General features: G+C 36.8%; 1 protein-coding gene across 9 annotated transcripts in view; it reads left to right on the top strand.

Moving 5' to 3' along the window:
• Window positions 1-15,530, top strand: part of NIPBL (NIPBL cohesin loading factor) — a 164,361-nt gene that overhangs the window by 49,509 nt on the left and 99,322 nt on the right. For 8 of the 9 annotated variants that reach the window (XM_035309234.1, XM_035309235.1, XM_035309236.1 and 5 more), the window contains exons 2-4: window positions 5,894-6,037; window positions 8,143-8,308; window positions 9,039-9,169. In XM_035309234.1, coding sequence (XP_035165125.1) covers window positions 5,974-6,037; window positions 8,143-8,308; window positions 9,039-9,169 — 361 coding nt within the window. In that variant the 5' untranslated portion in view covers window positions 5,894-5,973. Of the gene's footprint in view, window positions 1-5,893; window positions 6,038-8,142; window positions 8,309-9,038; window positions 9,170-15,530 lie in introns of those variants that run through there. The other variant, XM_035309228.1, reaches the window with a different exon arrangement.

The following is a 15,530-nucleotide window of genomic DNA, read 5'->3' on the forward strand; positions in this document are numbered from 1 at the left end:
ATTCAAGTAGTGTAGACTGGGGAAGCTGCACTACCCATAGGGATTAGCTCACGGCATGTGGCCTCATCTGGGTTTTGGTGATGGGCTGTGTTTTTTTTTATATTTGTTGTTGCTAAATTTATTGAATTTATTTATTATTGTTAAGTTTTGTTCTGATTGTGTTGACTCCCCTCCCCTGCAATGAAGTGCCATTAGGGGTGTAAAGCACAATTACATTTGATGGTAGTTTACCCTGGTAGGAGCAGTGCTTGTGGTCCTGCACCATGGGCCATCTTTCCTTGTACCCACAGACCTCTCATACTCCAGGTGCTTCCACCACCTTTACTGGTGTTTGCTGCCATTTACTGTGTGCCCTGCCACGAGCAGCTCATGGGCAGCAGCACAGGCATCAGTGTCCTTGCTATTCGCTACAGCAGCAGAGACCAGGGTATGGTGGAAGGAGCTGTGCAGGAAGAAGCTGGTTGCCTTTTTTTTTTTTTTTTTTTTTTTTTCTCTCTGAAGGCAGCTTTATATCCAGAAGCAACTTACACCTGGCCCAGAACAGTGCTTTTCACTAAGGCTTCTTTACAGTAGTTGTATGTGGTGATTTGAACAGGTACTATTCGAATTGCTTTAGGAAAATACATTACATTTAAACTGGTTTAGGAATTATATTCAATAATTCTTATCTCAAACTTCTTAAGCTGTCACTTTACTTTGTCAGCATCACTCAGACACTTGCTGAAGAACCAAACATACAGATTTCATTAACACACTGAACTTTGTCTGGATTTGGTTTCTGAATATACTTTTTTAAAAACAAACAAACAAACAAACAAACAAACAAAAACTATTCTTTATATAATGTGAATTTCCTGTGCTGGTGTGTTTTCACAGGCTTTTGTTGTAAATGATGAGTTTTCTGGATTTCTGATCACCCTTTATTCCCCCCCCCCACACACACACACACACTTGCTGCCACATGCTCCCAGCCCTAATCTGGTAATTGAAGTTAGGTTTCTTTCAGGTGGCTTTACAGTTCCTTGAGTTACTATTTTAACCTTTAGACAGCTCCCTCAGTGATCAATAACTAATCACTTCTAACACTGACTTTACAAGGATTGAGTTAGTGCTAAGAACTTTTTGTGAATAATATCGTTAATTAATGTGTTCATTTTTTTCGTGTAACTTAAGTGTTAGGCAGTGTTTCAGTAACCATATCTCCTTCCTTAATATATTTTAAAGCGTTTAGATCTGGAAACTTTTAACAGAATTACTATCGTTGTGTTAAACTGTAGCTCTGGTTTTGAAACCAGAAGTCTGCCCTCTTGTGGGTTATGTCTGTATTATTTACTTTGCTCAGGATCTTGAATGAGAACTAGAGGATATTCATTCATGCTCTCTTTCTGTCTGTCCCCTTGTTGGTGAATTTCAGTTATTTATTTATCCATTTTTATATAGGGATTAGCTTGTAGACTGATTACTGGAAGAGATTCATTTATATGTAGTACTTTTCTTGGTACTTTATTGCAAGGTATTGAAGTTTAAAACTTAAATGGCAAGGATTCTTAAATCTATAGTAGCACATTTGCTGATTTGAAAGAAAATAAAAACTCCACTGCTCCACTTAAGTTATAAAACAGCTAATGTATGAGCTGTGCTGGTTTACTTTTGAGTGCGCAGTTGCAGAAATCAACTTTAATCATGGTGCTGTGGTTATATCAATATGATACTGCCACACATATAAGAAATGAAAACCACTAACTGCATTTTTAGTTAGAATGAAAATATTTAAAAGACTTACTATGTTTAATTTAGTTTCAATTACTGTATTTAAAGTGTTCTGTTTAATAGAATGCTTTTAAAAAAGAAAAATAGAGTCCTACTCTACTATAGCCATTCTTAAGATTTAATTTTAATTCACCTAATTTTATCTCTAATCTTCTCAGAAATATATTAGGTCGGTCATATATACTTTTTTTTAATATAAAGATATAATAAGGAATACTCTTGGGTATGAAGAATGAAATATTTGAACAAACATACTGAATTTCTGAATGCTGAGTTTGGTTGTGGAGCTTTCTGCTGAGCCTATGCGTTACTGTAGATAAGCAGACTTTCCACTTTATTTTGTTTTCTACCGCTCTCATGCATGAACATAGCTAAGCCATGGAAAAACTGGTATTTTTGTTAAGGAGATGAGAACATGCTTTAACCAAGGGGAGCAATTCATAAATGCAGGACTTGAATTTTGTGTGATAACCAGCGGTCAGAGTCCTCCAGTTTTGTTTGAGAGTCAGATGCTGCAATATGTAAAAAAAAGAAAAAAAAGAAAAAAAAAGAAAAAGGGGGGGGGGGGAGAAACATACTAAATAAGCACTTTGTGTAGTTTAAAAATATATTATCCGTAGCATAAACTTTCAGTTTTACTTTCCTTCCTGATATGCCTTCGCTTCTTGTTTTTATTGTGTATCATGATATATTTTCATATATTATTCTTAATATAGGCTGCCCTTTCACTGTTTTCCTTTCACTAAGGAGTTCTTTGTATATCTTTCTTTGTGCTCTGTAGTTTCTTCCTCCCTGGAATGTCCTTTACAGTACCCATTGTTTTATGGAGAATAAGAATCTAGATAAGTATATACTGAATATGCAATACCTGTTTTGCATACGTGTAAATTGGACATTTACTTCTCTGTTTTAACTGCTATTCTCTGATTCAGTGTTTAAAAGTTTTCTAATTCAGCAGTTCTTTAATTTCCTTAATTCAACCGATACTAAGTATGTTTCTTTTTTTCACATCTAGAGGTAAAACTTCTGTACCACCTGTAAAAGCTACTGAACAAAGATGATAGTGTATAATATTATCTAAATATTGATAAATTTTGATTCTGCTTGACTGATTTTGGATAAGCTGCTATGATGTACTACTTTTAACTCTCGTTGTAGTTCAGGAATTAAAAAAAAATAAAACAAAGTTGTGCATCAGTCAAGCCATTAATTGTTGCATCCGGTTCTGCTGGTTTGTATGAAAGAACCTATTTTGTCTTGAGCTGTCAGTTCTTTCTTCCCTAACTGCTTGATAGTTTGAATTCTCTAAATGAGTGATTTTACTAATGTTCTTGGTGACAACAAATTCTAACATTAAGTTTCACCAGACCTCAGCCTCTAGCTCTGGAATTGAATCCCACCTTTTTCCCAGTTGTATAACAGATGCAATTTTGCTCTCAACACAACAGATGTAATATTTGGACCCAAATACTCCCATGTGGTTTCTTTGTATTGTGTTTGTTGTATAAATTAATCTCATTGCTTAATCCCATCAATCTCTATTTTTTTTTTATTTTTTATTTGTTTTGTCTATTCTCATCTGTTTACTCACATCATCACACTTACAATAGCGTAGCCCTGTAAGAGTCTTCTTGAATCACCACGCTTAGTTCCCTGCTGGTGCAGGCAACCACATCCTGTCCCTTCTGTAACATCTGTACGATCCATCTTTAAAGTAATGGTATTACTTGTCTATACTGCTAGGAGGAGGCTGTTCCAGAAAGTGGCTGCTCTCATGGTGAGAAGCTCTGTTGTGATTTCCCCCTTGCTTGCATTCATTCCTCCACGTATTGTTGTGTTAGCATTGGCCTTTAGCATTTCTCCTTTTCACCCTCATTTGACTGCCATATGGAGAGCAACCACGTTCCCTCTTGACCTTTGTTTTGTTAGCTAAACAAGCTAATCCCTTCTACGTTCCTCTTACAAAGAAAGTTTGCCCTTCTCCTGACCATCCTAGCTTGCTGTGGTCCCAGGTCTAGACCTTGCCAGCTTGTGTTTCTTATTGTGTAGCTGCGGAGAAGGCTTCTAATCTAACTGTCTGGTTTGGGACGAATTTTCCTTATTGAATATCTATATAATTTAATTATTGTGGCAGTAATACTGGGAAAGAACTTACATTAATAGTGACTGCCTCCAATGTTTACACCTTCCCTAGGCTATCAGGAAGTGAAAGTGATAAGGCTTTTTTTTCCTTGCTTCAGCATTGCATACAGGGTTTCCAATAATACTGCTTTATACCATTATGGCTTTAGTCAGTGCTGATGTGGTTTCAGTCAGGAGAAGCAGATTATCAGACGTGGCCTTTCTGTTGTACATATAATTTAACTTAGAAGTGTTAACAGCTCTTGTGGGTTTGGTGTTGCCGACTCATCATGGAAAAAGTTAGGTTGTAGGTTTCTAGGGATTTTGTTTGTTTTTTAAAGAATTGCTTATTTATGGAAGTAGGAAACCACTGAAATTCTTTATATCGTGGTGTTAGTTTCAGCTAAAGAACCTCGACTAGTATTTGAAGCTGCTCTGGGTGCACGAAAGCTGTTTTCTCCTGGTTCAAAACAAAACCCTGAAAACCCAAACCACAGAGTGTATCTGTCTGCAGCAGTTTCCTTTGCTAGATTTTGCACCTGTAATGTACTACTATGTTTTTAATAAGCAAATGTATTTTAGTGGTAAAGTATGAGACTGTAGCAGGTGTAGCAAAGGAAGTCAGCTCACTGTCAGTTCTGTTTAACCTCAGTGTTGGTATGTTTTTCAAAGAATTCAGTTGCTTGTAGATAGGGAAACTGAAAAGTTAACTTTGGTGATTCACAAAAACTTTCAATAGACTTAAAATATGCAGTTTCCTTACCTTGCTTGGAATCTGTGTGTATATATTAGCAGGGGTGTCCTATATCTTGGTATTGGTGTTGGAATAAGAAAGAAAGAAATAACAATTATTAAGGAAATGCCAGTATTCTTTTGTTTTGTATGTATTGTGTTTGTGATTTGCAAAAATGTTGGTTTGTAAAGTAATAAAAGCAAATCGTGATTTCAGCACCTTTAGTAGGCAACATAAATGCTTACGGAAGAATTCTTACTATTTCAATAACTGTTAAGACAGACACCTGTCTATAGTAGGTACACATATAAATACATAATCAAACTTCTTTCCTTTAATTTATTTTGTTTCTCTTTAGGGTGTATCACGCTCAATTTTTGTCATTAGTGTAATAGTAGTGGACTGTAATGTGTAAACATTAAATCTTTGTAAACTTTGTAATTTTGCAACTGAAATTGAAATTATTATGATGATGTTTTTTAGTAGTGTAGACTTCAGTGCAATTGGAATCTTTACAGTTAGTGAAAACTGAATAAACAAATACTTATCTTTAGTTGAATACAAACTCCACCATTTACAGGAAACAAACAAGCTGGTTTAGTGGGATGAAGCCTTTTATTTTTGTGGAATGGGGGATACACTTCCAAGCAGCAATTTTGCCAGAGGGTGTTTAATATTAAAGACATATTATCAGATTAATTTTGAAATAGATACTTTTTTTAAAATTCACTAAGATTTTCTATTTGTCACATTGTTTCCTTGATTCTTGCATATGAATATTATTGCTTTTCTTTTTGGTAGCCATCTCTTGTGTGAAAAATATTTCCTTCTCCAAAATTGAGAAGAGAACATAGCAGCTAATTAGTAAAATTGGTTATGGATTAAGTACTCTCCACTGCATTATGAACCAATGGAAGTTTTGCTACTGATTTTTTGGTTTTTGACTTGTTTTCAAAATAAGGTATAAAATTCATTAACTTTTAATTGTCCTTGTGTCCTTGTACATTTAATAACCATATATTGACTATTGGTTTAGTGCTGTATATCCTGAGAAAATTTTTTCTTTTGCCTTATCTTGCATCATTTTTGATTGCCTTTTGATTGCTTAATACCATTTGATATTGAAATTCCACATTGTTCTACCTACTCTTAACAAAATGTACTTAGTACACAACTGAGGTTATGGCCTGTGTTTCGTTTATATTATTGAATTTTAAAGACTTTAAAGTAAACTAAACATTGCTCTTTGGTTTTGTTTTTTTCTTTTAGTGCTTGGGAGATGGGAAGTAATGATAGCTGGCACCTGAACTAAAATATCTGTGTAGGCACTACCATCCCAGAACTTCAGGATGAATGGGGATATGCCTCATGTTCCCATCACTACTCTTGCAGGGATTGCTAGTCTTACAGACCGTAAGTATTCTTCTTTTCCTCATCTTTGGTATATTTCTTTCTACCTTTTCAGCAAATACTTGTATTTTCAAAATAGTAAAAATATTTTTATTATAAAAGTTACTTTAAAAAAGTAAATCTGTTTGAAATTAGCTTTGGCAATTAAAGAGTTAATTTTTCCATTACGTGAATTTTAAAAATATATTCAAATAAGATAATGCTAATTTTAACACATAGTGAATTCTAGATTTAAAAACAAACAAAAAGAAATCGACCTTGAGTAAACCTGATGCTTAAGTTATTCAAAATGTAGTTAATCATTCAGAAACATTTCTGGGTATCCCACAAATAAAAGAAAAACAAAAGAATGATAAAAAACCTTTGTTAAACATATATTCAACAAAGAGAGCTGTGATAATATGCTGAATATACTTGAAAAATATTTCCTTAGTTTTGGTCAAGGTATAAAATTTGCTTTACTTAATAGTTGCAAATAGGGGCTGCTAGAATGGAACAAAGCAGCTCAGCCTATGAGGCTTCTTCTTTCATAGAATCATGGAATCATAGAATGGTTTGGGTTGGAAGGAACCTTAAAGATACTCTACTTCCAACTCCCCAGCCATAGGCAGGGATGCCACATGTTCAGCCCATGGATGGAGCAGGTGAGGTTTGTGTGCTGTCTTTAAATACATCAGGAAGACAAAATGCAAGGAAATTAAAATGACTGTTACCATACTGTTGAAATACGGGAAAGTTTTCTAAGAGAAACCGAAGTTATATAACCAATAATTGAATTTAATTGCCTACAGTTTAAAACAAAATAAAAAAAAAAGAGCAGATGTATTCAAGAAAAAAACACTCTTCTTTGTGTCTTTCTGGTATTCTGAAATGTCAAACTGGATGAAGATACTAGTTATATATGCATATGCATATATATGTATGTGTATCTGTATCTAACAGTGGGTCGTAAGGATGCAAATCATAAGTTTCAGGGCTATGGGAAAATTTCCAGCATTAAATATTTTCGAAAAAGGTTCTGAAGAAAGTCAAAATACATAATTTGTAGAAGTCACTGGCCAAACTCCTTGCACAGAAGTTTTTTGAATACTGAACTATCTTGGGTGGATCATCCCTTGTACTAGTTGCGTATATGCTTTGTTATCTGTAGTATTCATCTTTAGATCGTTTAGAAACTCTGGAGTAGGTGAAAAAGAATGGCTTGTCATTGTTTCCCCTTATTTTTGTCTATGTGAAAAGAAGGAAGTGGAATGGACAAGACACGTTGTCCTAAAAATATGGAGGGTGTGATGACTACAGGTAGAATAGGCTCAGTTCACTGGCTGGAATTTATTCTGTAGTAATAAATGAGTATGTTTTGCTGATCTTGTTAATTTTTTCAGATTTCTGGTATATTCAAGGTAATATAGAGAAATTAATAAAAGCAATTTTTAATATGCACTTTATTTGAATTAAAATATGTTTCTAAATACAATAGTGGCATACATTGCGTAGGGAAAAAATTGGAATCCCTCCCCCTCTTTTTTTTTTCTTTCAGAATTTCAAAGTATAAAATACAAAGAAGAGCTGAAAGAGTATATTTCATCTAGTTTTTTGTTTATTTGTTTTTCTGAAACTTCTTCTAATTGTTTAGTTAAAACCATTATCTCAGAGCCTTAATTACCCTGGGAAGTCTGGGTGCTTTCTTGTATCCATGAAAGTGACTTATTTTATAGCTTGTTTTTTGTCCTCTTCCTGCTTACTCTTCTCTTATGTATATAATACTACCAGTCAACTGATTAAGGTTTATGATTTGAGGTACATCCTTCTTATGAATGTAGAGCTAAGAATGCACTCTGTAAGTGTAGTATGCTCATTTGTAATCTGACTGAAATACTAAGATGGGTCTTTCATTAAACATAAATCCTTTTACCAAGATTAGTGTATAAATATTTGAGTGAATTAACACCATAATGATCATACAAACCACCAACACTAGCCTTTTCTTGAGAAGACAATTTACATAGAAGTGAATACAACAGGAGAAGAATAAACCAAGAGGTTGTACATCTTTGTATTATCGTGTTCTGTGAAATGATTCAGAACTTCTTTCTGTCTTCTAATAACAGTTTTGAACCAGCTGCCTCTTCCATCACCTTTACCTGCTACAACAACAAAAAGCCTACTCTTCAATGGACGGATAGCTGAAGAGGTGAACTGCCTTCTGGCTTGCAGGGATGAAAATCTGGTTTCACAGCTTGTCCACAGTCTCAATCAGGTGTCAACAGATCACATGTATGTATTTTGAACTTAAGCTATATCATGTTACTGTCCTTACTCCTTGAGATTAAGATAAATTGGATTGAGAGGGATGTTTGTGAGAATCTGAAGATCAGAACTTACAAATTGTTTTGTTAGGCTTTCTTAGCAGATTAATACTGTATAAGAGTCAGTTGTTTCAGTCAAGTAGCCCTGAAGAATAATGGTGTGTTTTTATGGGTCTGCTGCTTGTTCCTACATATTTCAATAAATTACCTTGAGCAAATGGACATAATTTTTAAAAGTACACCAAACAAACAATAAATGAGAACACTGATGTAGCTGTAGAAAATCTATTACATATTTAATAGTTCAGAGGGAATTCTGTCAATTTTTGTAATAAAATACACTACCTGAATATTATACATTCATGAATATCTTATCTTCACTACCACAATACTTTCTTGATGTTACAAAAATACAAAAGGGGGCATAAGAAACTTGTATAATATCTTGAGACTGACAGCCATGGATATATGTGCTTAATAACAAATTAATTTTGAAGACTGGTAGGAATAGTTTTCCTTTCATTCTTTAAAGAAGAGAAAAAAATGGAGGCAGGGAACAGTGCTTTACAGACTTGTTTTTTCCTTTATTTTAGCAGTAAATTATTTTAATTGTTTTGTTTGTTTGTCTTACTAGATCATGGTTTCTTAAAATTTGAAAATGCATTTGCTTCTTTATTTGCTTACTTCCACAATTGCAGAGAATTGAAAGATAACCTTGGCAGCGATGATCCAGAAGGAGATATACCAGTCTTGCTGCAGGCCATCCTGGCAAGGAATCCTAATGTTTTCAGGGAGAAAAGCATGCAAAACAGATATGGGGTACAAAGTGGTAAGGATTTTTGATCACTTACTGATTGTATTTTATGTTGTTCTGTAAGTTAAGGGCACTGATACTAACAACAAATACGTATGGACTGCATCTATGATGTTTATGCCTTGTATCTGATACTGATACAATGGTATGTATCTTGTCATCTTCAACAAGTGTTTGCATTAGGATAAGCATTGAAAGAACTCCACAGGGTATTTTTGTAAAAATAATGTTTAATTTACTTACAGATGTGTAATTTATAGGAGGATTGATTGAACTTTATTTTGAAAACATTTTATTTAAATTTATTTCATGCTAAGTTCATATATTTGTCTTAGTTACTAACTGAAGTTGGAAAACTATGCCTTGATCTTACTGAAAATCTGTGAAACTACAGTTTATCATTGCAGTGAGTGGTAGTTCTTGGGTAAGGATTAAGGCTGAATGAATCATGCCTAAGTTCTTCCCTGCCGTTCTTCTTCTCAGCAATTCGTAATGCCATACAGATTGTAGTGTTTTGATAGCTGATTTCTCTTCTAAGGGGTTTACTGGTGGATAGCAAAGATGGAGAAAGGAAGACACGAAGCAAAGGATTAGTTGGACAGATCAGAGTTTTAAATCTGAAGAGATTTTCTCTGGCACCTGAAGTCCATTCTTCAAATGCTGAAGTATAAAAGGAGTAGGAGAATTTCCAGTTTCTGCATTGTGAGGATAAAGTTTTGCTAGCTCACTAGAAATAAAAATAGTTATAGGAGTGTACAACAAATGGAAAGTGTGGAGTGTTTTTGTAAGGAGGAAAAAAGAAATAATTAGATGATTAAGTTAATTCACCTAGCCTACTCAGTAAAAAGCCTTATAATATTTGAAAAGAACTTGCTTAGGAGGGAACATGTAGTGTTCTTTGAAAGAATATAGGAATTTTCTTGAATGAAAAAGTTAAGGACAGTGCTATATATTTAGAAGTTCACTGGTCCTGAAATTTGAGCTCTGATAACAACTTCCAGATTTTGTGTTAATTGACAGCCATGTCAAAATACATTTTTTCCAGTGGTGGGAAGAGTTGGGACTATCCTGATAGTATGCAGAGTGGTACCACAAAGAACATATGCTTGAATCAGTTTTGCACCAGTTTTGTAGGGTAAAATAATTTTTTGCCAAAGTGAAAGTGAGACATTACTTTGACTTTTATTTGTTCCATTAGAAAATTTTGAAAGAGAGGAAACAAAGCTAGTTAATTTCCTTCTAACTTTTGTTAATGCTGTGGTTCAGAGGGGGAAATCCTTTCATAGCTTGATTTAATAGAGTAAGAGTGAGTAATCCTTAAGGAAATAAAAGCACCTCTATCTTAAGTAAATATTCCTTGGCTTATGCTTGAAGGAAGATACTGATATGGAATTAAAAATAATTCAATTTGAAGCGTAAAAGAATAATTGATGTTATTTTAATGAAGTTTAAATTGTTTCAGAGAATCAGGGGAGATCAGAATTTAAAAATTCCTTGATTGTTTAGTTGTATTTTACCTAATTCTTAATGCATGTGCCAGTGCAAGCATTGCAATGTAAGTCTGAAATCAGAAAACTGGAGAGAAAGGCAGAAGAAGGGAGACTCATAGATGTAGATACATGATTTTGAGAGGAAAATGGTCTTGGAATAAATGTTTGGAAAAGCTAGGCGAAGTGTTATGTCATTTTCAATGGAAAAAGGCCACACTCGTATCTTGAAATTAAGCTGACACCGGCAAGTTTTGGTAGCCTTATTCACATCAATATGTCCCGTTCAGATCTCCAAGGCGAAAGGAGGCTATGTGGTTGTATCGGGTCAGGAAAGGTTGTTTTTTCTCCTGTTTTGTGAGCAGTTTTGTATCTCTGTGTAGTCCTAAGTTATAGAATAATTGGGGGTTTTGTTAGAGATCTTACATAATGCTTTTTAACAGCTAGAATAATGAATCTTAGACTCTTTTCTAGTATTTCAAGCTCATCTCTTCTGATTTCTTTACTGTCTTCCTTCTGAATATTATTCTTCTGCTCTCTATTGGGTCTAGTGTACAGTATAGTCAGTGGTAGGTACTGTGACCCAGTATTTGTAAACTGATAAGGAATTCATAAGGTCCTCTTAAGGTCCTTATAGAGAAGCTCTTGAAATGTGGTCTGGAAGAGGAGACAGTGAGGTGGACTGAAAACTGGGGTAGTCATCAATGGTGCAAAGTCTAGTTGGAAGCCAGTAATGAGTGAAATATCTCAGGGGTCAGTACTGAGTCCAGTCTTGTTTAACACATTCATGAATGATCTGGATGATGGGGTAGAGTATACCCTCAGTAAATATGCAGATGACACAAAACTGAGCAGACCACCTTGAAGAGGGATCTCAATAGGCTGGGAGAGGTGGAGCTGACAAACTCATGGAATTCAACAAGAAGAATCACAGAGTCCTGAACCTCAAGAGAAACAACACCAAACAGTACATACCGGAGGCTACCCAGCTGGAAAGCAGCTTAGCAGAAAAGTCCTGGTGGATACCGAATTGAACATGAGTCATCGACGTGTCCTTGTCACTAAGAAGGCTAGTGGTATTCTTGGCTGCATTAGACAGGCAAACTATTGCCAGCGGGTCGAGAGGTCATCCTTCCCTTCAGTGCTGGTAAGGATGCAGTTCAAGTACTGTGTTCATTTCTGCCCTATACAATACAAGAGAGACGTGGACATACAGGAAAGAGTCTGATGGAGAGCCAGCAAGATAATGAAGGGACTGGGGCATCTCTCCTGTGAGGTGGGGCTGAGAGACTCTCAGCCTTGAGAAAAGGAGACTCAAGGGGGATCTCATCAGTGTTTATAAATATGTGAAGGAAAGGTGCGAAGGGGATGAAGCCAGGCTCTTTTCAGCAGTGCCTTGACAAATGGGCACAAACTGGAACACAGGAGTTTCCACCTGAACATCAGGAAGCGCTTCTGTACTGTGAAGGTAGCAGAGCACTGGTATAGGTTGCCCAGAGAGCTTGTGGTGTTCTCCCTCCTTGGAGATATTCAAAAGCTGCCTGGACACAGACCCCAACAACCTGCTGTAGGTGACCCTGCTTGAGCAGGGTGCAGATGGCCTCTAGAGGCACCTTCCAACCTCAACCCTTCCATGATTCTGTGAACAGCACAAGAATGAGGTATTATGTGGACACTTTTTTGTTTTGGTCTCCTGTCCAATTTTCCCTCTCAACACTTTGGCTCTGTCTTTTGGCATAGATACATGTTGGAAGGTAAACTAAAATAATGTTTTGCTAAAGGTTAGTATTCATAGCATAGCTTAGGGTTCAGAAAGGTCTTAAAATTCACTTAAAGCTGTTTAGCACAGCATGTGTCCTTTTTTTGGATGAAAATTTTGTGCATCTATCCAAAAGCGTCGATTACTTAGATTTTTTTTTTTCCATTTATACAAGAATGCAAGTTCATGTGTGCCTGTAAAAGGGAAGAACATTGCAGATGTACACTTCCAAATGAGCGTCTGTCTTACTGAAAAATCACCTGTAGCTCAGCAGTACTAGCTTAAACATGCAAGATGCTACAATACACTTGAATCATAGATCACAGACTTTTTCTGTGATCTTGAGCTGCATTTTTATGTAGTGCATTCTTTGGCATTTAGTAGGAATGCTGAAATGGAATTGAGTATCACTCTTCTCCAAGCCAAAAATAAATTAAGAAATAGTCAAAATCGGAAGTATATGTTAAGGAACCTTATTAGAGGAGTGTTTTTACTGGGATAATGTTTTATTAGAATCAAACACTACCAACTTCCAAAACTGAAGTTGCAGTTAAAAGAAATTTTAAAATATTTCAGGTATGCACATACGCAGTGCAGCCAAAAGTCTGTTACATAGTGATACGACAAGAACTTAAATACATACAAGATATTGTAGAATTAATGGCCATAGATTTCTTTCAGATCCTTTTTTGTCTAAACTTTTGTGGCTTATTTTTATGCCGGCCTCATTTTCATCATCACTTTGGACAGACTTTTTTTTTTTTTTTTTAAAGTTGCCTCGATTGCACCCCCCTTGTTCCACTACCCTCTTATTTCTCCTCCACCCTTTCTTGTCGCCCTTCACCCCAACTCCTGATAGAGAAGTAAACAGTGTCTGCCACAGAATAAGCTGTAGCTTTTTCTTTTAAATTACATGTTAAAAATAAAAAATAAAAAAATCTTTCAAACCAAAGCATGTCACATCTGTGGTTCAAAATGTTTTCTAAATCTAGGGAGGAGAAACCAGATAAGTCTTTAAAGTATTTTAAAAGTGCATCCTTTGCTTTAAACATAAAATGAACCTTCATCTGTATAGTTTATATAAAATTGCATGGTATCTGTTTAGTTTTAATATGGGCATGTTCTGTCAGCTTTCTGTGTATGATTTTTAATGACAGAATCACAGAATGGTTTGGGTTGGAAAGGACCTTAAATATCACCCAATTCCAACCCGCCTGCCATGGTCAGGGACACCTCCCACCACACTAGATTGCCAAGCCCCATCCAGCCTGGCCTTGAGCACTGCCAGGGATGGGGCATCCACAGCTTCTCTGGGCAACCTGTGCCAGCACCACACCACACTCGTAGTTAAAGGTTAGTAGTTTCATAAAAAAAAAAAAAAATTGTAACTAGCTGGTGAGTATCCTATCCTCTGGTTAGAGCATATGCAACATGTGAACCCGCATGTGTACTCAGGGAACTTCCTGTAGCAAAAAAAAAAACACTGTACAAGAAGTGTCCGGGGGATGGATGACCTGCTAGTGCATCTCTGTGGTTTTGACCTGTGGGTGGGAGATTCCTTGCCACCTGCCTTTGTGCGAGGCAACAAGTGTCCATTGAAGCAAATTTTGGAGGAGTTGATGTGTCCCCTTCTGTTACTCAGGACATCGAAATGACCTTTTCAGTGACATATGGAGGTCTCTGATTTTTTTCAGGACAACTAGGGACTTTCACTCCTACTTTGGGATAGTTGGTGTGTGTTAATCCGGTTGGAATGCAGCACTTTACACCTACTGGGAAGGTAGTAACCGCTGCATTCCTGGGGGATTATCACATCTATGCTGGTAAAACAGGGAAGAGAAAAGAAGGTAACCTGGAGGATTTCTGAAACAAGTTTTTTGTGTGCAAATACTGCAGTTATTGAAATCAGTGATAGTAATTCAAGGATTGATGACTCCCAGGCACTCTGAATTGTGGACTACTGTCAGCCTTCCGTGGGTCACTTGCTCTTCGCAAGCTCCAATTTGCACATGCATTTTTAAGCTGTTTAGCTATGAGACATTTGTTTCTGTCATTAAAATCACCTGGTTAAGTCGTGTAAGTTTATTTGTACTTGCACCATTTCAACTTCGAGAGTCACAGAATCACAGAATGATAGGGATTGGAAGAGGCCTTGAAAGATCATCTAGTTCAATCCCCCTGCTGGAGCAGGAACACCAAGATCAGGTCACACATGGACGTGTCCAGGTGGGTTTTGAATGTCTCCAGAGAAGGAGACTCCACAACCCCCCTGGGCAGCCTGTTCCAGTGTTCTGTCACCCTCACCGTGAAGAAGGTCCTTCTGATATTTAAGCAGAACCTATGTTCCAGCTTGTACCCATTGCCTCTTCTCCTGTCATTGGATGTCACCGAGAAGAGCCTGGCTCCATCCTCCTGACACACGCTCTTTACATATTTATAAACATTAATAAGGCCACCCCTCAGTCTCCTTTTCTTCAAGCTAAAGAGACACAGTTCCCTCAGCCTTTCATCGTAAGGGACACGCTCTACTCCATTAATCATCCTTGTGGCTCTGCACTGGACTCCCTCAAGCAGTTCCCTGTCCTTCTTGAACTGAGGGGCCCAGAACTGGGCATGACAACCATATGTCATGTGGTTGTTAGCAAATTCTTTATACCTACTTTGACAAATTGGGAAAAAAAGATTGATTTAGTATCTCCATAATAAAGATACAGGTTAGTTTCAAGCACTGCAGTACTTGTGACCTGCCAGCTAGTACAACTCCTGAATTTCCAGAATGTGACTGTAAAACTCTATAGTCTGTGGGAGTCTACAGGTGGGACTTTGGGTCTGCTCTGCTGCCTGTCCTTGTCCCCTTCCTCTGCTAGTGCCTGAGGAAGGCCTGCACCCCACCCCCCAGCTTTGTAATGTAATGTGGTCAGTTCTGGGCCCCTCAGTACATGTACTCATTCTGGGCCCTGGAGCGTGTCCAGAGAAGGGCTATGACACTGGTGAAGGGCCTGGAACACAAGTCCTATGGGGAGCGGCTGAGGGAACTGGGGTTGTTCAGTCTGGGGAAGAGGAGGCTCAGGGGAGACCTTATTGCTCTCTACAACTCCCTGAAAGGAAGGTGTGGGGAGCTGTGGGTTGG

Source organism: Oxyura jamaicensis, chromosome Z (genome assembly GCF_011077185.1).
Source record: "Oxyura jamaicensis isolate SHBP4307 breed ruddy duck chromosome Z, BPBGC_Ojam_1.0, whole genome shotgun sequence".
NCBI classification, from domain to species: domain Eukaryota; kingdom Metazoa; phylum Chordata; class Aves; order Anseriformes; family Anatidae; genus Oxyura; species Oxyura jamaicensis.